The following is a 25,002-nucleotide window of genomic DNA, read 5'->3' as shown; positions in this document are numbered from 1 at the left end:
CTGATGATTCTGACTCAATGACTCAGGACCAAAAGTCTTGTCTCAAGCTTGCAACTTTTGGTTCAATATTTACCAACTCTGATACCAGATTGTCCTGTACATATCAGTGTTGTGTGTGCGGTATTATGTTCCAGTTGGCTATGTCTACACTACAGAGTTTTTGCACAAAAACATCCGTTTTTGCGCAAAAACTCATGGAGCATCCATACCTCAAGAGTGTTTTTGCACAAAAAAATCAAAAGAACAGAGGAGTTTTTGCTCAATAGTTATTCCTCTTTCTACAATGAATAACTCCTTTTTGAGCAAGAGTTCTTGAGCAAAAAGGTGTATGTGAACGGGCAACAGGGATTTTTTGCACAAAAACAGGAAGGAGGAAAAAGCACAGGTACCGTGGTGGCCATTCTGTTGATAGCTATCAGTGCTTTCTTTTGTGAGAGCGTGTGGATGCTCTCTTGCACAAAAGTTCATCGCTTTTTTGATGCGCTTTTGAAGTATGGATGCTCTCTTGCGCAAGACGTTTCTGCGGAAGATCTCTTCCGCAAAAAGCTTCTTGCGCAAGAAGCCTGTAGTCTAAACATAGCTACTGACTGTGCTGGGCCCAGCTTTGCAAATACTTGTACGTATGCATGCAACACAGGAGCCATGTCATTGAAGTCAGCATGTTTGTCACTGGGACTTTACCCAGGCTTAATGTTAAGCACGTGCATAAGTGTGTGCAGCATTGAGGATTTAGTTCGCTAATTTCTTTGGTGCTTTGAAGACTTTTAAATGGTTGCAAGTAAAAATTTTATTACTTTGCATAATGTTGTGGAGCAGTCATGGAAGTTAGTAATTTTGGCAGCTATGAATGGAAGAAAGGTTAGAAATATACCATATGACTGGATAAAAGCAACTTGTGACTGAGATCATTGCCTCCTTCAGATTTGGTAGCACACATATAGTTATTAGAAATATACTCTGAAGATTGCAACATGAGTCTACTCTGCTTGAACAAGGAGAAAGCAGTAGTGTAATAGGTAGTAGCTGCCTCCTTTTCTTTTGTTTTTTAAAAATACATTAGAATTCCCAGAGAATGAATGCAAGACCTGGGACTAATGCTCTTCCCTGAAGGGAGGCAGGATATCAGACTGAATGTGAAGCACATGGTGGCAGCTTGGGACCCTCTTTAGAATGTCATCTGATGTGCTGAGACACCACTGAGCCTGCTTCCCCTGACAGCCTGGGCATACTGTAACCCTCTCTTGTTGAGCTAAGGCTGTAGACACAGATTAAAAGCAGTACGGTGTGAGATCTGTTCACTGCACTCAAGTACACAGTCCCTCTGGGAACTGAATCCTATATAAATCATTTTTAAGCTCTATAGAGAGATCTATTCCCAGTATGCTCATGAAATTTGCTCTTTCTCAAAATAGAGAGAGAGATGCACAGATTCCTTGCTTCTCAAAATAGTAATTACTTCCACTGGGTTTATTACAAAACAAAAGTGATCTTATGAAGGATAAAAAGATAAGATTCAAGTGGTCATAAGAGGTAGCAGACAAAGTAGGTAACTGGGCAAAAACAAACATGCAAGCTAAGCAAAGCTGTCATCTTAAATGTGGTGCTAATAATCTTCTTCACAGGCAAGACACACTGCTAGCCTGGGCTCAGCTCCTCCCCCCAGTTCAGTCTTAGTGTTTCCAGGAATCATCTTGGGTGGGGTGGTCAGAGAGAACTGACAACCAAGATTACCTCACTTCCCTCCCTTAAATAACATTTGCATGTGGTGGGAGTCTTTTGTTTCATAGTTGGACCCCTCCCAGCTTCTCATGAAAAATTACGGCTATGAAGATGGGTTGCAGAATCAGGTGACACAGTCACATGTCTGTGTAGCCATTTTTCACTGACTGATCCCCATGTCCCCAGGAAGGTTAAGCTCTTTTACAGTTCCCTGTCTCTTGCTGATGGGCCATCTGCACTGTGGCCTCTTTTATTGTTGTACCTGAAGTGTCAGCAATGGGTGCAACCCAAAGCTGCAAATATAAAATTACAGATACATCATCTCCATTATGTTATAGCATCCATTAGTCTCTCCCAGATTTTATTTTGTATTTTATTTTTTATATATATAATGAGACTGTTGATTCTTGCCCTTCATAGTTTCACTGTCTTCAAAACAAAGCTATATATTAGGGATGTAAATATCAATTAAAAAAGTTAACTGGTTAAACAATATAATTTTGAGCGTTTAACTGGTTAATGGGTTGGCCGGGGTCCTGCTGCACTATGAGGGGGAGGAGCTGCTCCTCCGATTAACCGGTTACCAGGTATAAGCATGTCAGTAAGGCTAATGCTTACCAGGTAAACCGGTTAATCTTTTACATCCCTACAAACATAGAATTCAGCCCTTCCTGATATAATAGGAGTTGCTTTTCAGGGCAGATTTTTGTTGCACTGCCTTAGTAACACAGTAGCAGGTGCTGAGAGCACTGGTACGCTGTCTCCTCTTCACTGTTTTTTCCTCAGAATACCTCACAAGAAATATTAGTTTCCCTGAAGACTGGGGCTTAAGACTACACATATTAGTGGAGGGTTATTTTGTCTGTGGTGTTCCTCTGGTATTGAGGTGATAATATAAACTATTAGAAATGTGAAATGTCAGCACAGAAAAGGAGAAGTGAGAAACCTCACAAGATAGAACAATTTGATGGGTGTTTCTTGAATTTGGTTGTGGTCTTATTGTAGGGTCCTGCTGATGTGCTTTCTTATAGTTGAAGTTTACAAACATTCTTAAGAGAGACAAGCAGGCATAAGGAGTTCTTGAGACTCTGTTGCACAGAATGTTTGATATTTGAGAGAGATGACTTGATTGTGGTCTGTAGGATCATACACAAGGAGAAGGCTTGTTAATCTAGCAGAGAAAGTCAGAGCCCGTAGTTGGGAGTTGAAGGTAGAAAAATTCACTAAGAAATAAGATGCCCGTTTTTAAGTCAGAGTAATTAACCACAGGAGCAGTTTACCTAGTGTTGTGGTGTATTCTTCACTACTTAGAGGTCTTTAAATCAAGATTGAGGTTTTCTTCCTTAAAGGTCATGTATTATTTTACATCCTACCTGTACACACACCATACATGTTGTTGTAATGGATCAGAATTTGCAGATATCTACAACACTAAAAAAATCTGTTAAAAGAATCCTTTCCTTTCTTATCTTAAGCCTTCCCACCTATGTAAACTTTGTTTGAAATGTACTCATGCAAATGTCGAGCTAGGCTTTTTGTTCCAGTATTCAAAAGCAGTCTAAAAGCTTTTAACCCACCTGAAATTTTGGCATCACCCCATACAACCTGCCTCAACCCAAGAGAGAGTCCTATGTCAGCAGCCCAGGCTGCTGTGCTGAGACAGAGTCTTGTTCTTGCTGCCTGCAGTCCAGATAGGGGCATGTTAAGACACCCCAAACAAACTCCCCCTTGTCCGCACCTCACTGCACAGACACCAGCACCCACCCATGTCCTCTTTTCCCCTATGCAATCTGTTCCCCTATAGCCCAGCCGAAAAGAGAGTCCTGGCTCTGCAGTCCAGGTAGAGCTGCTGTGCTGAGACAGATGGTTTGATTCTTGCTGCCTGTAGCCCAGAGGGAAACAAGTTAAGACACCCCAAACTGCTCTCTCTCTAACTTACTGCAAGGATGCCAGCACCACCCTTCCCATTTCCCCCACCTGCCCCATGCAGTCCGCTGTCTCTCCCCACAAACCAGAAAGCTAGAGGAGCAACCTCTCCTCTCCCGTACTGACTGCACACTCCAAACTCCCCTCCCCTCTGGCCCTCCTGTCCTTGCCACGTACTTACTCCCTCTTTCCCTCCTCCCTCCTTATGTCTCCTTCCCTACCAGCATGCTCATTGCCTGAAGCAGGGAGTTTCTGCTGCTTGTGGAGTGCGCCTCTCCAGCCAGGAAGCTCTCTGTGTGGGAGCCCTAGACCTCTGGGCTGGACTCAGTTAGCAGCTGTGCGACTGCATTGTTGCACAACTTACAGGGAACTTAGATTCCTGCCGAGCCAATCCTCAGAGCATGGCCGGGCCTGCTAACGTGCCATAGTCCGGCCGCCAGCAGTTTGCAGCTCAGTGCTGGTCCGTGGCCTGGTGGTTGGGAACCACTGCTGTACAGAATATCCGATGATCACAAGGGTTCTCCCTAACCTTAACATATATGAATGATTATGTCTAATTGTATGTGGATTTTAAGTGGCATTTGTGTACCCTACCAATAACATTCAACCTACTAGAAATATTGGTGGTGGGGAGACATCATATTATTATTAGCCCCTAGACTAGACTTGAGAGGTCACTGCATTTTTAATGACTCTTGGAATTACAAACCAAGGAAGGAAAAGTATCTGAAAATAAACACACATTATGAACAGAGTTTTTTGTAAATGGAACGTTTTGATCTGAGTTGGATGCATTATGATAGTTCTTAAAACAAAAATTCTTGCTCATGTTTTAGTTCAGGCAAAAATAATGTAGCCATTCAGCCTGTTTTTCAAAGGCTAGTCATGACTTATAAGTCATTAAAAGCATCCAAAACATAAAATATATGAGGGGTTGATGCAACATCAGCTTGTAATGACTTGAATTGCCACTTCTTTGGGTGATGATACCAGAACATCAGAAGGCATCCAACATGAAGGCATGTTAAAACAGTTTTTTCTTGTTGTCTTAACAGAGATGATCATGCTCTCATTGAAATAGGAGAATTTGACTCTTCTCTTTTAGTCTTTGTACAGATGCAATACAAAAACCAGTAGATACCACTATATCTCAAAAAGCATGCCAGGATTGGCTGACTGGCAGCTGTGAAAATATTTAAAACAAAAAAAACTGTTTAATGAATGGTACTTAAAGAACTCTTTGCAAATCTGGTTTTGACAGGCGAAGGATTGTCTCCTCTTATCAGTAGCTAAGGGGGAAATCTCTGTAGTCATCTTGCTCCTAGGCTTCTCGGTAGCTTTTGACATAGGCAGAAGAGAGACATCCCATAATTGGGTAAGCCATTTGGTAGGAATCAAAGAAAACCATTGAAATTGACTGAATTTTTCTTGAGGCCTGTAGGATACTGATTGACAGCCACTCCTGTACTGATAGGACATCTCTGCAGTACTGTAAAAATCATTCCTCTCTTGTGAACTATTCAGTATCTTCCTTTACCTGCAGGGATAAATTGTGAGACTTAATGCTATAAACAGAAGTTATGAGCAAACAGCAATTGATTCTATTTATCTTTTGCATCACACACACCACCACCATCACCTGTCCCAAAATCTGGCCAGTATCAGCACATAGATGAGAAGTTGTTGACTGGAGCTAACTCTAAATAAAATGGAGATTACAATGGGACATTTATTATCTAATGGAGCATATTTGTCTGCAGATTATTTTAACAATTTGTAGTATAGGAGTCCTTCTACACTTATATAGACTTTCTCATATCATCAGCCACGAAAATCACTATCTGTGGCAAGCTAGGAAACTATCTTATCTGTTACCAGTATGACCTGGTCTCAATCACATATCCTCACTATCTTCAGATTGGATGACTGGAATTATGTCTTTTTCAAGGCATAAACCTCGAAAAAGCTTCTAAGAGGCACAGAATATAGCAGCTTGCCTCCTCAGAAGTACAACTCATGAGGGCACATCCCTGCTATACGATGGTTACTCCAGTAAAAGTTCTCCACTGAACAAAAGGTTAAGTTTAAAGACTTTAATTTCAAATCATTAAATTAGTTAGATGCCTACAGGACCAGCCCAACTACTTTAGGCAACTCTGCTCCTTTAGGAAGAATGGAAGTGTTTACCTGAAGGGTGAAGTTCCTATAGGAAAGAGACGGGGCTGTTTCAGCAACTGATTGAAATTCACCCCAACAGAAACGATGAATGACCAGACATCCCACAACTTTCAGCTAAACTCACTCTTCCAATCTTGCTTTCTCACAAAGCAACACACAACCTAACAGTGTGGTGACTAACAGCACTTAAGTATAAAATTGTTGATAAATGGAGTATTAGGTAGCTTATTATCCATAGCTTGCGAGACTGGTGCAGAAACTCATTTAATATAAGTCGTCTTGTTTGTTTTGTGTTTTACTCTTGATGGCACAGCGGTAGATGTTGTATAAACCCTATGTACTGTAGATTGGAATAGATTAGGCCTGCCCTTATCTCTTTTGCAATAAAAATTATGATATACCTAGTTTGTAAATTGCTCTTAGAAAGGCACGTGCATCTTTATGTACATGAATGAATGTCTATGGAAGTGTATGGGGGGACCTTGGTAATAGCTTCAAAGAAGCGATAGACTTGGAAATAAACATTTGACCTAAAAAATATGAAAATAAAAAACAGAATTCAACTTCTATGTCAGTTAAATGACTGATTATGTCACTTAGCACAGAAGTTTAGAGGAAGGAGTATTTTAGCTGTAATTTAGAAGTACTGATCAGCTAGACACTTCATTAATTTAAGTAAGGAATTACTTCAGCTGCATAATGCTTTTGCATTGGGAAAGTTCTCTAGTCCAACAAAGGCCAATTTGGGGAATAATTTATTTTTCCACTTGAGTGAAATTACTGATGCTCATTAGCCTCTTCAGACGTGGAGCCATTAGGAAGATGCATACACAGAAATATCATGATGTACATGTTCCTTGATGGAAAGAACCATAAGAAAATTATTTGTGATTAGAGTTTCATAATCCCACCAAATTTCTTTGTTGGCCATGGCAACAAAATATACAATCTTGCACCTGTATATTTCATGCTAAACAAAGGAAAACCATACTCTGGACCAGTACTCTCCAAACATGAGAGAATAATGTATTTCAAACTTGACATTATCTTTAGATACCTCATTCTTCTGGCATGAGGGAGGGGGAAAAAAAAAATAAAAGAGAAGCCGCTTGCTTGTTTTTTCACCATATGTGACAAGAATAAAACTTATCAAAGGTATTTATTCCAAACCCTTGGAGCAGATTGGGCCTGCATGGCGTGATTTGGAAGGTCAGGTGAGATACAGGTTTCCAAGCAGTGACCTACTGAAATAACAGGCTCTGAGCATGTCTTTGAATGTATAACTTCATCTGAAGAAGTGGATTGTGCCCACGAAAACTCATGATACCATCTGCATGTTTTGTTAGTCTTTGGTGCTGCTAGACTGTTCGCTGGTTTTTAAGTTTTTCCAGTTACAGACTAACTCGGCTACCCCTCTGAAGCTTTTGTAACTTCATAATGACTGTAAACTTGAGTTGATAATCTTGGGCTGGAGGAAGCTGATAGGAAGGAACGATTCTTTGGGAAGACAACATGTAGTAGATAATCTATTTTAGGATAAATTTTGAATTATTATAAGTCTGGTATTCTAAAAGAAACATGAACTTCGGATAATGTTAGTACCAGTTAGGGGAGAGGCATATATACTCCTGTAACTAAGCAATAGCCTGATGGATAGCCAAGACAAGAAAACCTGAGGTTTATTCTGCTTTCACTTACACTGGGTAAATTAGACGTGTAACTTTATGTATGCAATCAATAGAGGGTACCAAATGGGGATTTAAAGTCTATTTTTCATAGATTGACAAATTTTGTAGTATAAATTTTATTTTAGATAAGAATGCAAATAAAGAAATGAAAGTGGCTTCCCCACACCCAACCCTTAGACTGAGACCAATTGTTAGTTTAAAAATATAAATAATATAATATTTAAACAAATTGATTCTAGCTACATGCTCAGCTTAATGAGAAACTGGTGCATATATGGCACATGTTTTCTTTTTCATAATACAACAAATTTGTCTTGTCATATAAAACTAGTAGGAGAGGGCACATGGTCTTGGTATGTTTTCTGAAACTATTTTAATATGCCTATATAATTTTCTGTTTTGACCTCTGTGGTGAATAAACCTTAAACACAGTCCCTCACCTGGTCAGATAAGACACAAGATATATGACCAAATGAATCATGTAGGAAATCTTTTCCATCTTTAACACTTATGATTCTGTAATAAGACTAACCAGGAATAAAACAACAACAAAAATGTACATTGGCAGGCTAGTTCAATGCACACTTGTATTACAGGATGAAATGTAAACTTGTTGAAGTCAGTGGGAGATTTTACAGAATCATAGGACCAGAAGGAACTTTGAGAGAGCTTCTAGTCCAGTCCCCTGCACCTAAAGCAGGACTAGGGATTATCTAGACCATTCCTGACTGGTGTTTGTCTAATCTACGCTTAAAAAAATCTCCCAATGATGGAGATTACACAACCTCCCCTGACAATTTATTGCACTGCTTAGCCACACTGGCTGGAAGATTTTCCTAATGTCCAACCTAAACTGTCCTTGTTGAAATTTAAACCCATTGCTTCTTGCTCTATCCTAGAGGATAAGAAGAATGTTTCCCTCCTGTTTGTATCAGCCTTTTATATGTATTTGAAAACTGTTACTATTGTCCCCTCTGAGTCTTCTCCAGACTAAATAAACCTAGTGTTTCCAATCTTTTGTTGTTCTACTCTTGGACTTTGTCTAATTTGTCCACATATTTCCTATAATGTGGCTCCTGGAACTGGACACAATACTCCAGTTGAAGCCTAATAGTGTAGAGTAGATTGGAAGAATTACTTCATGTGTCTGACAACACTCCTGCTACTACCACCCTGTTTGCCTGTTGACTCATATTTAGCTTGTGATCCACTATGACAGAGGTCTCAGACTCACAGGCCATCTGGCCCAAACATTTTCATAATCTGGCCTGCACACAGCTGCTGGCATGTCAGTCACTGCAGCCCTGGTGGGGTGTCTGTACCTTTCCCCAAGTCCAGCCTCTGCTTCACCCCTGCCCTGCCTCTTTCTCCTTGCTCCTCTGCCTCCCCTCATCCCTATTGCATTCCTTCCCTCAATCTCCCTCCTCCAAGGAATGTGGCCTCAGGGATTACCTGTGGGCCTGGCACAGGGTGCAGCAGGGGTCACCATGGTGGCAGGAGCTGCAGGGAAACGGAGTGACGCAGCAGCCCCTTCTCAGCTCCATTGCCATCTCCCCAAACCAGCCCAGTTGCTCTGCTTCACTATGGCAGCAGAAAGTAGATCGCACCAGCCCCAGTGTAGGCTGGCTTGGGAGATGGTGGCAGAGTGGAGCAGACTGCTGCATAGCTTCACTTCCCCTCCAGATCCTGTGTCTGCAGTAAATGGGGGGGGGAGGGGGGGAGGAGAAGCCTGCTACGAGCCTCAGCCCACTCAGGGCCCATGGGCTATCCTGAGTATGGAGGACGATCCTGGACATAGGACAGTTGGGGCAGCTGCTGGAGGGCCCCCAAAATGAGGTCCGAGGGCAGCTGTGCCAAATCAATCTATGGACAAGATGGCTCTGCACACACATCTCCTCCGGGCCACAGGAACATGTTGGCAATGGCACTAAGCTAGCAGCTGGAAGCTGCTCTAGCCCGGCTGTGCTGACGGTGGTGGCATGGGGAGGGGGGGTGTTAAGTCACCCTAGGGTGGTAGGCGGAACTGGGGAGCCACATAGGCTTGGGGTGTGAGCCGGTAGCTGCATAGGAGGGAAACATGCAGAGATGACACTTGTCCTGAGCCCTGCTAGAGAGCGGTGCCTGCTGGCCCACTATGAGAATTTGAGCACTGGAACTGGCCCTAAAGTAAATTGAGTTTGAGATAGCCAGCAACCAAGACAGCTGGATTTGAATCCAAAGAGAACCCCTTCCCCGCTCTGGGACTGGGCTGTTTAAACAGGAAGAGGAAGCTGAGCAGGAAAGCGTTGATCAGAAGCCATACAAACTGCAATGGGTGTGCTTTCTGTCACGGGACTATCCGGACCAGGCCTAGAGACTTGGTGTGTGGACTTTCAAATTTAGCAGCTCAGGACCAAGTTCCTGAGATTTCCTCCTTATGAATTGATGTTGCGTTGCTGCCTTGTAAAAGGGACATACGTATTGTTGTTCAGTTTTGCTTCCTTTGGCTGAGATCATTTAAAGTGAGCTGTCACCTTGAAATCAAGGTATTACAAACATATCACTTCTATCTCACAAGAAATATAACCAGCATAGTGTTTCTCCAACAGTCATATTTTAAATTCATAATATTTCTAAAATAAAATTGGGGGAAGTATCAAAAAAGCTTTGTCTTGGTATATTGCAAAGAAGCAAAACAGAGTGCAAGCCTCATTCAGTAAAAACAGTTCACCTTTAATGAACTTAGCCACACAACAGCCTTTGATATAGGGAATTTTCCATGCGTGCATTTTACTAAATGGCAAAGTGGTGAAGTGACTTATCTAAGGTGTCACAGAAGTCTGCGACAGATTTAGGAGCAGAGTTCAGTGTTCTCTGTGTGCTTATGCGACCACCGAGGAGAAATTCAGATGCCACCCAGTGGATTAGCAGAGTGCCCACAGCTAGGTTTTTTGTTTCTGCTGGTGGCGCATATTTGCATATGCCTCAGTGCACATAAAAATGTATTCTACACGTGTATGGAAAAGATTAGAGGGAACATTGGAGCAGACTCCAAATCATCTGATTCCTAGCATTGTGCCTTAACCACAAAGCCATCCTTCCTTCACTAATATCCCACAATGTTTTGACTACAATTAAAAATTAGTGCTCCAAAGGAAGGAGTAGAACAGCTCTAAAAAATACATTGATAAAGTAGAAATTGGGCCTGATTTCTGCTCTTGCAGACCAGTGCATGTCTTTTTGATGTTTTAGTGGATTCCAATATATGTTATTTCCAGAATAACTGAGTTCAGAAATTGGCCCTCTGCATGTAACTGTGTTTCATGTAATAAAACACAACAGGCAGTTCATTAAAAGAAAAATTCCATATGTATTGACATTAAAAAAGAAAGGTAGAAGGGATAGCAAAGTGCTTTCCAAATTTCTCAACTAAAGTTACTACTCTTCCTCTAATTAGCAGCCATATAATCTTTGAAATAAAAATGTTAACTAAGAACACAAAGCACGTATCAACAGTTCTGTCCAAATTTTTTGTATTGTCATCCTTTTGTCTGCAAGAGTCAATGGAAATTGTAGCCTATGATATAGTTGGTTTGCAATGTTTCATGCGATTGATTAGTCCAGTCTGAGATTTACATGATCTTTGGCTGTTATTGCAAGTGTATGTATCTTGTTTGGGAGCTGCTCGCTTCCTGCAGGCTCTTTTCTCTTCAAGCTGTAGGAACCAGCTTTCGCCATGGACTTTGATACCCTGATGGAGATGATGGCTCCATTTTGATACAGTTTGTTGCCAAGATTTTCCATTGGTCTGGATCAATTCCAAATTCCTTCATATTTTGCTTGCATGTGTCTTTATAGTGAAACCGTGGGACATCCTGTTGTTCTTGTTCCCTCTGATAGCTGCCCATATAGCACATCCTTAGGTGTGCGTCCATCTTCCAACCTACTCATCCAGCCCAGTAAGTGCAATCATCTTTGCTTGAGTGCTCTTGTCACACTTGGTAAATTTGCCTTTTGAAGAGCATCTGCATTAGTGATTTTATCTTGCCATTTGGTTTTAAGTATGCAACATAAACAGCATAGGTGGAAACTGTTCAATCTTTTTTTCCTGATGAGCATAAATTATCTATGTTTTCTCACCATTCATAAGCGTGCTGAGGAAAGTGCTTGGTATACTAGTATCGTGGTCTTAATGGTAAGCTTTTAGTTCTATGCTCTGTTGGTTACTCTGCTAGAGGTAGTGGAAGCCTTTCCAACATGAACATCTAGGTCTTCACTCAGTGAGAGGTCACTGTAGAATCTCAGAAGCTGAACTGTTGCACTATTTCTGGTTAGTTTGCATTTAAGGTGACTGAAGAATTTTGTGGAATCCCTGTCCTAAGACAACTGCGATGTGTACTGATGGTGAGCACAAATGTCTGACAGGCACTTAAAAGGTGGTCTGTGAGTTTATTGTAGTAGATTTTCATCATGAGCTTTGAGGGCAGGATCATCAGTGAATAGTAGTTCCCAGATTAGCAGCTTTTACACTTTGGTCTTTGACTTAAGTTATGACAGGTTGAAGAGTTTCATATCCAGTTTCGTATGGAGATGCACCCCCTCTCTCACATTCTTAAATGCAAAGTTCACGAGTACCAAAAAGATGATGACAATGAGGCTACGTCTAGACTGCCCCTTTTTTTTGGAAAAAGGTATGCAAATTGCGCTCCACAATTTGCGTACCTTTTTCTGATTGTTTTTTTGAAAGAGGCTTTTCCAAAATTTGGCCCATCTGCAGAGGGCCAAATTTCTGAAAAACAAAGTTTTTCAGAAGAGCCCTTATTCCTCATAAAATGAGGAATACAGGGCTTCTGAAACAACACATCTGCTCTTCTGAAAAAAAATGTCAGAAGAGCAGATGTGTTCCCTAGATGTGTTCCTCCATAGTCTAGACATAGCCAGAGTTTGGGGGCAAGAATACATCCTTGCTTCACTCTGCTTTTCATCTCAAAGATGAAAGTTTCACTAAAATAAAATGTGTTATTTAGTCATCCTGTAGCTTGTACAAGAATCAATTTTCTGCCTAATGTTCAAACCCAAAGTAATAAGGACTTCTTAGTTATTGTATAAAGGTTGATTAGTCTTATATATACACATATATACACAGTATAGATTCTCCTTCTGTTTTTCTCTCCCCTCCCTCCTTCCTACATCACACTCCTAGAAAAATGCTTTCCTCCTTTACAATTAGTTGGATCAAGATATGGTACAATTTATTATGCTCTGTATGTTCATCTGAGATTCTGTACAATCAGAAGATTCCTGTGGAACCTACTCAGAGCTACTGGAGGATTTGTCTCAAAAACAAAACTAAAGCAGCTATTCAGTAGTGTTTTTGACACACATATTCAACCTATTTGCTGCATGCAATGTTCTTTCACAAAACTGAAAATGGACTTAGGTGCTATCTGTGATGTAGCACTGATGATACATTTAGCATCACATCTGGTGCATAATGTGGCATGGAATTGGCTAATCTAATTTCCATCTCTGCAAAGACCACAGCCTGTGAGCTTTTAAAATTTTGAAAATTATCAGCATCAACTCTTCTCCTCTACCCCCAAAGTGCATTACATGAGTCTCTAACTTTAAAGTTTACTCCTGTAACAACTAGAAGGTACAGTTTTTCTGTAGTGCTCATTATTGTACTTAAAGAGCTATCCATGAAGCACTTGAGCATATTTTAGTTTTCTTAGGAGAGAAAAAATAAAAATCTCTTCATTTTTTTTAAATTAAACAGTTACACTAGAGTTGATAATGTAAAAAGAGAAATGTAATGAAGCCTAGAACTGTTAACAGATTAGTTAAGAAGGGCATTCAGTTGATTTAGCTAGTTTTTAAAAATAGCTATTTTAAAATTTTCATACTTAAGTAGTATTTCACTGTGAATTAGGATAGGTTTAGAGTTTCTATCTATTCAATATTTATTCTTTTACGGCATGACTGCAGTTTTCTGACACCCAACCTCGAGAGCTTTTTTTAAAAATATGTTGTTTGTACATTTTAGCTAATCTTATCAAAAGAACATTTGACATGCCCCTTGCTAGAGACACAACAGTTTAAAGATTACATTTGATTTAATTCAATTTGTCATACTCAATTGAGGATCATACTACAAGAGGCAATGCTGTAACATGGAACTATAATAAGGGTATGTATATAATGAGGAAGTTAGCTAGGAACAGACTGAAAGAGGAGTTAAGGGATTAAAATCCACAGCACTAGCAGGCAGCTGGCTAAAAATTCCATCTTTGAATTTCAGACAAAATTGTGCATTACTATAGAACCAGGGAGACTCATATCAATTTCACTGGTGTAACTCAAGATGATGGAGTAATTTTGTATTTACACTGGCATTATTGAAATTAGTGTCTGCTCCTTGCTTTATTGTTAAACTTTATTTCTTTCCCCTCCTGTCTCTACTTCCATATTTGAGGGCTAGTATTAGATCCCAAACTTTCTGAATTGTAAAAACTTGCCTGAGGTGGTGCGGTAGCAATCCCCCTTACGTTATTTGCTGATTCTGTGCCGGTGGCTCAAAAAATTTACATGTTGAAATTAGTTCCATTGCCCAAATTACTGTGGCCAGCTATATCGGCGCATTTCCATTGAAGAAGAGAGAGCAGGTTTTGACTATTGTCTTTATTTATGTAACCATTGGCAGCATTCACGGTAATATTGTGAATTTCCTGAGATTTCATATTTTACTTAAAGCCCTGAGTCCTTTGAGAATTTCAGCATTCCTGGTTGCAGAGGAAAGCTTGAAAACACAACCCAAACGCACCTTAAAAACTAAGAAACCAGAAGGCAAATAAAAAGAACCCCAAATTTATTTTAAAGTAATCTTATTCTTAAGATGATCTCATACTCTTGGGGAACCCTGATTTTTAATGCTGGAGTTTGTGATGCTGTATTTGTTCACTGACTAAATGAAATAATAGAAAATAATTGTGTTTTAAACCCACATCGTTCTGACATGTTTGAGGAAGTGTGATTTAGAGCAGTGTTTCTGAAAGTGTACCACAGAAACACTTTCAGAAACACTTTAACTGGCCGCCCCAGTTTGTTTGTGTACCGGCCCCACAGCCCCGGAGCCTCACGGAGCCAAGGAGAGCCATGGGAAGTGGCGTGGGCCAGCTCCCTTTGGCTGCAAAGGACGAAAGGAACATAAACCGGGGCGGCCAGTTAAAGTGTTTCTGAAAGTGTTTCTGCGGTACACTTTCAGAAACACTGATTTAGAGGAAGGAGAATTGATGCATGGCTGTTCGTGCATTAACAGAACAGGATTCATTCCTATCCTGTGTATGGGTTGTCAACTAGAGGGCCAAATTCTGATAGAACACCCTCCATATGCACTTGCCAGCATTTCCATGATCAGCAAGGAGAGTGCAAGCTATCTATCCCAACTATGGATCCCCCAGAACTGTGGATAAACAGCTCTGTAGACTCCCCACAAAGGAGCCAGATGTGATCCTAATTAATCCAATATAAATCAAGGGTGATCTCAACTGAAATAAAACTTTGGTACATGTATTTTTCTGGGGTCTCAGGGATTGTGGGCCACATGTTTCAGCATAAAGTACCTGACTCAGCAGTGTCAGCTATCAAACTATGTACTAATAAACATAGTTTATTTGTAATCCTAGCTTGGGGGAGGGCAAGAGGCCATGGAGGTGGCTGCCACATGCATTGACTTGGCTTTTGCAGTATTTATGTATACCTATTTTTTTATAGATGTTTATGGCTTGGGCCATACTTTCCCCTAGAGCGTTGAAAAAACACCTAGATCAATAGCAACCCCTCCTAAGCACAGGTTTACAAAACCGAGAGTTTGAGTCTGCACTCTGTTGTGCTGCTTCTAGGCCTGTGTAAATCCACTGGACTTTAATAGGAGCAATTCAGAGGAGAATCTCTTCCTCCCAAAGCAGTTTATGGGGCTGAGCATTTGATCACATTAATGTTAATGGCAGTTACGTGCGAGAAGAGAGAGGAGACAGAGCATTCATTGAAGTCTGAATTTCCTGGCTTTGTAATGTTTATGACAACCTAGGAGTTAGTCAATTGTTTTTTGGTGTTTTTTGTTAATTTCCAAGTTTTTACTGCAGTTTGTTTAAAGAATAGAAGAAGTCACCCAAGAGTATTATGAATGAAACAATACAGACCAATGTTTTTTTGTTAAAGAATCTGTGCAATAGATATGACTGCTTTGCTGTTGGATGCATAAGGGTTTTTTCATTAACTGAGGTCTCCTTTTTTCCAGTTTTTAACAGATGAATTTCTAAACATTTTTCATGGGTCAGTTACATGCATTTCAAATTTAATTTAGGAAACACTGAATTAAAATGAACTCTCCTTTCCTGTTTTTGCCTGATATCTCTAGCTAAATCCTTCATGGTCCTAAATAATTATTTAGGTCCTCTAAGAAATTTCTGAGCTTTTGAGATCAGACCAGTCTCCCTGTGTAAACCCTGCTTAGTTTGCCGATTCCTGATCCAAGTAGTACAATCCAAAAGTCCTCATGGAATTTTTGTTGAGAAACTTTACTGCAGAAGCAGAGCAGCTGTTTTAAAAAAAAAAAAAAAAAAAAAAAAGAAAACTTAATATTTCTCCTAGCATTAGTTTACTTTGTACCTTATTTTGATAAATGAAATACCCAAAGCAATGAACTAATCCTGTTACAGTTGTTTTTAAAGTCAAAGCCATAAGAATTATGTAAGCAAGAGCAGATAGAAGGCAGAACCTTCTATCCTTTGCACACATTGCTCCCGGTGAAGTCAGTGGGAATTTCGGGTGCTCAAGGAGTGGAGGATCAGGCCCATCAGGAGTAATAGACACTGTTGACAACTTGTAAGCAATTATTTGCCTGTAGTTGGTTTTTTCACTGCTATGGAACTACAGGTTGAACCTCTCTAGTTCGTCACCCTTGGGACCTGACCAGTTCTGAACTAGATAATTTTCCGGACAAAGGGGGCTCAATATTTTCTAGCAGCATTACCAATACTTCCACTGCTTACTGGCCTGTTAGAAGACATTTAGGGGTAAATTAGAGCCGGAAAAAAAAAAAAAAAAAAAACACTGAGAGGTGGGACTGGTGGCTGTAAACAAACTTTATGGGATCACAGGAAACTTAGTCACACCCATGAAAAGTGGACCTCCGACTAACTAAAATCATTCCAGACAATGGAAGTTTCTGGAGCAGATAGTTATGGACTAGAGAAGTTCAACCTGTAGTGGAGAGAAAATAGCGTTTTTAATGACTTCCTTAATAATCTCAAGTACAGGCAGTCCCCAGGTTACATGGATCCGACTTACATCGGATCCCTACTTACAAATGGGGTGAGGCAACCCCGCACTAGCTGCCCCCCCCCCCCCAGCAGACCAGGGAGACGCGGAGCAGCTTTTCTCAGCAGACACCTCAGCTTGATAATAAAGGACTGAGGGAAGTGAGGTGTGGGAGAATAAAACTGAGCTCTGGAGAAATGTTTGGCTAGAGTTTCCCCTACAATATGTACCAGTTCCGACTTACATACAAATTCAACTTAAGAACAAACCTACAGTCCCTATCTTGTATGTAACCCGGGGACTGCCTGTATAGAAATGAATGATGAAAGTATTCTAAGGGTATGATTACAATGTGATTTAAAAAAAACCAAACAATATGGCATTGCATTTCAGAGCCCTCATCAGCTGACTTAGGCTCCTGGCACTAGAGCCAAGGCTCTGACACCTCATGAGGGGAGAGGGTTTCAGAGGCAAGGTCTGAGCCAGAACAGCTACACTGCAGTTTTACATCCCCCTAACCTGAGACTCATGAGCTAAGTCAGTTGATCGGGGCCAATAGTGACTGTTCTGTGGGTTATGACAGTTCAGACATCGTGGCTGCGCCTAGACTGGCATGATTTTGCGGAAATACTTTTAACGGAAAAGTTTTTGGGTTAAAAGTATTTCCGCAAAAGCGCGTCTAGATTGGCATGGATGCTTTTGCACAAAAGCATCCGTGGCCAGTCTAGACGCGATTTTGCGCAAGAAAGCCCCGATTGCCATTTTAGCCATCGGGGCTTTTTTGCACAAAACAGTTCTTCCCTGTCTACACTGGCCCTCTTGAGCAAGCATTCTTGCGCAAGAGGGCTTTTTCCCGAGCAGGAGCGTGAAAGTATTTGCGCAAGAAGCACTGATTTTGTACATTACAAAGTCAGTGCTCTTGCGCAAATTCAAGCGGCCAGTGTAGACAGCTGGCAAGTTTTTGCGCAAAAGCAGCTGCTTTTGCACAAAATCTTGACAGTCTAGACGCACCCCCAGCGTATGGTAATAGCAAATTATTCTGAATACCATATTATCTAGTGTGTGTGTGTGTGTGTGTGTGTGAGAGAGAGTGTACACACATGTGTAACATGACATTACAGAGTAGGAGAAACTAATAAAATCTTGTTTTTCTTGGTCAAGAATTACTGAATTGATTGGATACCACCCAGAAGAGCTACTGGGCCGTTCTGCATATGAATTCTATCATGCCTTAGATTCAGAGAATATGACTAAAAGCCATCAGAACTGTAAGTTATTTTGATATGTCCTTCATTGTTTGTACCTAAAATACAGTATGCATGCAACTGACTAACAAGCTACAAACATAAATGCACATTGGAGTGTTGTTGCATTCTTGGGTATGCATCTCGCATTTATTCTGTATGGGTACATCTATACTTTCTCCCTAGCTCAAGCTAGGGATACAAATGTAGCCAACCGAAATTGCTAATGAAGTGGGATTTAAATATCCCGTGCTTCATTAGCATCATCTCACCCACGCGCTATTCCGCTCAACAGCTGATTCGAACCAGGAAGTGCGCTTCGGGACACGTTAGTTCGAATCAAACCCCTTGGTTCGAACCAATGTTACTCCTCAAAAAATGAGTAACGTTAGTTCGAACCAAGGGGTTTGATTAGAACAAACGTGTCCCGGAGCACACTTCCTGGTTCGAATCAGCTAGCAAGCGGAATAGCACATGGGCGAGATTATGCTAATGAAGCATGGGTTATTTAAATCCCCACTTCATTAGCAATTTTGGTCAGCTACATTTGCATCCCTAGCTCGAACTAGGGAGCAAGTATAGACATACCCTATGAGAAAAATTAAGAAGGTTCTCATGGGGACTTAAAAGTGCTAAGTGCCCCTGAAGCCCTATAGCTGTCATTTTAGATTAGTTTCACTCTAAATTATAGAAACTAATTCCATTTGTAGGATGTTGATTCTAGGACACACCCTTCTTTTTTTTCCTAAGTTAACTCGATACTGGACTCAGCTGAGAGGCTGAAAAAGTGGATAAGAGATGGGAAGCGATAATAATAAATGGTCAATTTCAAGCATGGTAAGAAATAATGGCATACTAGAGCAATCAGAATTAGATACTGATGTCCAATAATATAGAAATTAGGACTTAGAAAAATCTACATATTATCTTGTTTTCATTGTCTTTCTCTTTTTCCTTCTGCCCCCATCATTTTATTTCTTTCCCCTACCTAAAACAAAAAGGACCGTGGCAAGTAGGTTACCTAAATTGTCGAGCTCTGCTTATCATCACCTGATTTCATTCCTAATATGATCACTAGAGGTCACAGCAGATGAAGAAGCAATGATTGGGAAGAAGAGAATTCCACAGGAAGATAATTTTTAAAACAACAATTATATAGATGAGAAACTGAAGTGAATGGAAAAATGCTAGAGATCTGTAAAACAAGACTACAGTTCTCCACTTTTGTTTGTCCTATCCTATCAAGGGAGCTTTCATTGAAACAAGCAAAACAAACAAACAAGAGAAAAAGAAACAATTGTATATGACAAAATTAAGCAGTGGCCATGCTGATGGAAGATACTATTAAGACACATGGCTTAGTAAAATTAAAAAATAACTATCTGCATGTTCTGAGTACCAGTTCTCTCATTTTCCTTCCTCTGCACCTGCCTTATTTTTTATTACTTTTTGCCTTAAATTCAATGCTAAGATCTTCAGAGCAAGGGTTTGTTTCCTTTTCACTCTGTTTGTGCAGTGCTTAATTCCAAGGTGCCTGAATTCTGACCATGGCTTCTAGCTGCTAATATAATTAAAATAATATCATTACATTAGCTAGGTTAGAAAAACATAAAGGTGCCAGACTCTCATGCTTGAGGATATACAACAGTTTACACCATCTGGGAGCCATGAAAAAACCCTACTAAGCTGATATAATTGGTCAGTGACTCCTGCATATGGCCTCTCTGACAAACAGGATTCCAAACTAGTTGAGCCATTGATCAGTTCAGTTGTGTTATCTTCTGTGTAAGTGAGGTGAATTGCTTGGTTTTCCCCCCCCCCCATCATTGTCATTTTCACAAAGTTTTGATCCAGTTCTACGCCAATCTAACCCTGTTCATAGGATCTGACACAAACACTAGATAACTTTACTAAGACTATCCAACATGCTACTGCTAATGGCTCCATATAAAATTAAAAATGCCATGAGCTGTTTGAGGAGGGTGTCTTGTAATTTAACCACATTAATTTAGTGTTCCAAAATGCATTCAATCATAGTTTTTAGTTTCCCCAAGGAAAATAATACTAATAACCAGAAATATGTATAGTTTTAATCAAATTAGTATATAAAACTTTCAGTTGTTTTTTGAAAGTCATAATTGCTGCCATTGTAATATAAATCAAGTTCTTGGGACATGAAATTAATGACAATTTCTTCATATAATACTTCGTATAACACTCAATACAAGAATGATTAAAGGTCTAGAGAACATGACTATGAAGGAAGACTGAAAGAATTGGGTTTGTTTAGTTTGGAAAGGAGAAGACTGAGACATGATAGCGGTTTTCAGATATCTAAAAGGGTGTCACAAGGAGGAGGGAGAAAAATTGTTCTCCTTGGCCTCTGAGGATAGGACAAGCAGCAATAGGCTTAAACTGCCGCAAGGGAGGTTTAGGTTGGACATTAGGAAAAACTTCCTAACTGTCAGGGTGGTTAAAAACTGGAATAAATTGCCAAGGGAGGTTGTGAAATCTCCAACTCTGAAGATATTTAAGAGCAGGTTAGATAGACATCTCTCTGGGATGGTCTATGGTATTGGGTCCTGCTGTGAGGGCAGAGAACTGGACTCAGTGACCTCCCAAGGTCCCTTCCAGTTCTAGTGTTCTGTGATTCTATGATTAGCCTTTCCTTGAGTGCAAGGAACTGGACTAGCTGATCTCTCCAAGTCCCTTCCAGTCTGATGATTCTGTAGCTCTGTGCACTTACTTTAAATTTCTAACTCTATTTTCCTCTGTTCAGGATGACCGTTAATACTAATCTCCCAGAGACTAGGCTTTCAGCTAATATACAGATTTACATTTTTTTGTGACTGTGCATTGGACCAGACCTTTCATAGCAATGTAATGAAGGTTCTACATGTGTCTACCAAATACATTTGCAATGAAAGGCTCAGTCATGTCGGGGCATGCAGTATTAGACAAGTATCATCTTCCCCAGCTCCCTTTCAGAGTGACTTTAGCTTGTTTTAAGAACATAATAATCGGCCTCAGCAGGCAATTGTATAACAGGAAGGGCCCTTACAGCAGGGGTTCTAGACCTCGCCATTCCCAATAAGTAAAGTACTCAGATGTTTATTAATAAGAATGCATGACAGCAAAGATACTCATCTGTGTTGCAGAACAATGCAAGTTTTAATCAGAATGCCTTGAGGAAGCAGTTATATTTGTTCTTTATTAGCCTGCTGCTGTCAGACCAGTTTGTCTTTTTTACAAATTTTGAATTCCTCAAAACAAATTAAGCCTTTTACAGTGGTGAGCAATTAATTATATTGTCTCTTCACAAACAAGCTATGTATGCTGCAATATCTGATTAGGAGGCATCCTGAACAACTGGTGGCTATGCTACCTTAAGTTGTTTTAAAATCCCATAGCTCAACAATATTAATTGTGTACTTACTTTTGAAATCACACCCCAGAGAGGAAATAAAATATGCTGCCAATGGAGGGCTGCTCTTTGCTCTAAGGAAGTTAATCAACTCCATGCACATGATGATCCAGCACAATGCTTGTGCATCACTGAAGTACTCAATTTATGGCCTGATCCAGAGGCATGTTGAAGTTAGTGGGAAGACCCAGAAAGGATTACTAACACAAATAATCCCACTGCAAGCCCTGTAGGGTTACACACAGCATCCAGTAACAACTGTGTAGGGCCAGGCCCTATAAATACTCAGAAAGCACTGCAACCTCTGAAGGTGTATGGGGAAATGTACACGCTTTTATCTAGTCCCACGGTAACATAGCTGATTCATTCAACCTTTCTAAGGTTGGGCATCAGCCCAAATTCTGTGGCAATGTATGTTAGTGCAACTCCAGTAACCTCAACAATAGCTATTTCATTTTACATTATCAGAAAATATGGCAGATTGCATCTTATTGATGCAAACGCCTCCAGGAACTGCTTACAAGCCTAACAAAATCCCTATGGCTGGGAGCATATGAATATAGCAAGCCATGAATGATCAGTCAACTGGGCACCAGCAAGCCCTCATTGAAGGAGGAAGCCCTTTTGAGAAACTGGGCAGATACTCCTGAGTTATGTTCAGTGACTTTTAACACACAGTGAGTAATCTAATGTTACTAGCTCAGCTATAAAATTACACATATTTGTACTTTTTAGAAAGGTAATTAAGCTTAAACAAGATACAATTAGTTCTGGAGAAATGCCTACCTGTTGTCCTTCTCCTGGAAGGGCTGCAAAGTAATAATTCAAAATGCAGAACAAACCTAAAAATTCTATGCCTGTGGTGGGCCACATGTGGCCCACTGGGGATCCACCTGCAGCATAGTCCCCTGTAAAGCACACGACTGAGCAACTGCACAGGCCCACCCACCTCATTAGTAGAGCAGTGCAGCATGCCTGCACCAATTAGCCACCTCCTCCTGAGGCCTGATCCTGGAGATGGAGGAGGTGGAAAAAGGTAAGCTGGTGGGCTTGGTGAGGGAATTAGGGTACATGGGCTTGGGGGTCAGGAGGCAAAGGGAGAGTGACTCTGGGAATCTAATTCTCTCTCAGGCAGCTCTAGCTGTGATTACTGACTGCCTGTAGAAGGCACCTCCTCCTTCTCAGCCCGCCCCAGCTGCTGTCAATGACTGAGCCTGCAAACAGAAGCAGCACCCCTCCTCTCCTGCCTCTCCCAGGCAGCCCCAGGTGATGGTCTGTTTTCCTTTTGAGCAGGTGCAGCTCCCTGTCCCCTCTGCCCACTCCCCTCTGGCAGTTCCATATGCTGGGCTGCTTTTGAATAAAAGCATCTGCTCCTTCTCCTGCTCACTGCCTCCCAGGCAATGCCATGTGCTGGGCTGCTTTGGAAAAAGCTGGGGAAGCTCCCTGTCCCCTTTACCCTCCCGTCCAGAAGCCCTCCCAGATGCGAGGCTGCTTTGAGAAAAGTGCCACCTCCCTGTCCCCTTCACTCCTTCCCCTTCCCCTAGGTAACTCCAGCTGCTTGGCTGTTGATCAGAGTCCAAGGGAGGAAGCACCCATAAAAGAGAGAGAGCAATCCAGATCTGAGAATGAGACTCTGCTAACTTGGTGCTAAAATGCTGAAGCTTGCTGTCCACCCATTGCTTAGGTACAGAAATAAAAATAAATGAATAAAATATGCAGAAGGATTTCATTCCTCAATCTTTCCCCAGAGCTGAATCCCACCAGCTTTGGTGACTGCAAAGTGAATTGTCTGAAAGACTTGAGATATGTAAACAGAACCGAACTATTTTTAAAAATCCTGTTTCTTGGGTAACAAGGAGCAACACATGCACAAAAGTTGTTCAGAAGTGAGCCCACTAATTGACATTTTGCCAGTAGTTGAAAACCATTTTAAATTTTAAACCATTTAAAATTAGGGTTGCCAGTTAGAGCTCACCAAAAAAATGGACACACTTGATCGGGGCGGGGGGCACCCGGCTGGAAGGGGGTGTGGCTGGCTGGGAGGTGGGCTGGGCAGGAAGCAGAACTGGTGGAGGGGGGGTCCGGAGGCCACGGGGTTGGACAGGTGGAGGGGGGGCGGGAAGCAGAGCTGGCAGGGGAGTGTCCAGGGGCCGCGGGGCTGGCCGGGAGGAGGGGGGGGCCGGGAAGCAGAGCTGGGGGGGGTCAGGGGCAGTGGGGCTGAATGGGAGGAGAAAGGGGCTCGGAGGAAGGGGGGCAGGAAACAGACCTGGCGGGAGGAGGGTCGGGGGCCGAGGGGCTAGATGGGAGGAAGGGGGGGGGCCGGGAAGCAGAGTTGGGGGGGGCTGCAGGGCTGGATGGGAGGAGAGGGGGGCCCAGAGGAAGGGGGACAGGAAGCAGACCTGGCCATGGGAGGGGGGCGCAGCCATTGGCCACAGCCGGAGTCCTTCGCCTTTAGGTGCGAGCAGAAGCCGGGCAGGGGCAGGGCTGGGAGCCGCTCCCCCCGCCCGGTTTCTGCATGCAACCAGAGGCTCTTCGCTGAGAGGTGGGGCTGCGATTGGCACTGGGAGCCTCTGGTCACGTGCAGAAGCCGGGCGGGGGGAGCGGCTCCCACATGTCCGGTATTTTCTGAATTTTTCTACCGGACAGATACCGGACTGTCTGGTAGAAAACCAGACACCTGGCAACCCTATTTAAAATATCTATCCCAACAGCCCACCCAGTCTCTGGCAGTTCAGGCCCCAATGCATTCAACTCTACTTTCACTCTACTTTCCTGGCAAAGAAAACAAGAGCAGACACCTTTTTAATAAGATACCACGTGGCTACTGAAAATGTTGCAGTATTCATTTTCTTTTGTATGATTTCATATTAAATAAATGTTTAAATTCATGCACCTTGCTAATTATCCCGTATTTTCGCATTCTTTCATCCATAGCATTTTAAAAATATACAGATTATACTTCGGATTTTTGTTAGTAACTGGCAGACACCACGGTGGCACACTTACACACAGGCACACATGACCTCAATCTCAGTGCTTATCACAAAACTCACTCTGCTCATGGATAGAAAAACTTAGAGGGAACATTGACCTGCAGCCCATGTACCCCCTGGCTGCCCTTCTCCCCCACACATCTCTCATGCTCAGGGGCACCAAAGCTCTGCACTTCTATACCTCCTCGCCCTCCCAGCACTTTCATAGGCGCCGTGAATTGCCTGATTCACACTCCGTCCCTGCTCTTCCCCCGCCCTCCCAAGAGCTGGTATACTGCAAATCAGCTATTTTCAGTGTTCTAGGTCTGAGAAGGATGGGGAGGAGCGGGGACAGAGCGCAAATCAGGCGATTCACATGCTCTGAAAGTGCTGGGAGGGGGAAGAGCAGGTAAGTGCAGGGCTCTGGTGCCCCAGTGCACAAGAGACACATCGGGGAGTGGGACAGACAGGGAAGCCTTGGGGCCACAGGTGGAACCCCAGTGGGCTGTGGGCTGCTGCAGCCCACTGAGGTGAAGGAGGGCCACTCATGC

The 25,002-nt window shown here is 41.9% G+C and overlaps 1 protein-coding gene and 1 long non-coding RNA gene across 2 annotated transcripts in view; one reads left to right on the top strand and one right to left on the bottom strand.

Moving 5' to 3' along the window:
• The window catches only part of EPAS1 (endothelial PAS domain protein 1), a 158,766-nt gene that overhangs the window by 110,707 nt on the left and 23,057 nt on the right, over window positions 1-25,002 (top strand). Inside the window, exon 7 of the mRNA XM_006125477.4 lies at window positions 17,973-18,079. Coding sequence (XP_006125539.1) covers window positions 17,973-18,079 — 107 coding nt within the window. The remainder of the gene's footprint in view (window positions 1-17,972; window positions 18,080-25,002) is intronic.
• LOC142828041 (uncharacterized) lies at window positions 4,312-22,401 on the bottom strand. The gene is made up of 2 exons (XR_012902963.1): window positions 22,266-22,401; window positions 4,312-5,182 (listed from the first exon to the last, which is right to left on the bottom strand). It is a non-coding gene; the product is annotated as an uncharacterized LOC142828041 (long non-coding RNA).

Source organism: Pelodiscus sinensis, chromosome 3, assembly GCF_049634645.1.
Source record: "Pelodiscus sinensis isolate JC-2024 chromosome 3, ASM4963464v1, whole genome shotgun sequence".
Classification (NCBI taxonomy): domain Eukaryota; kingdom Metazoa; phylum Chordata; order Testudines; family Trionychidae; genus Pelodiscus; species Pelodiscus sinensis.
The sequence above is the reverse complement of the archived record's forward strand: the minus strand, read 5'-3'. Positions and strand labels throughout refer to the sequence as shown.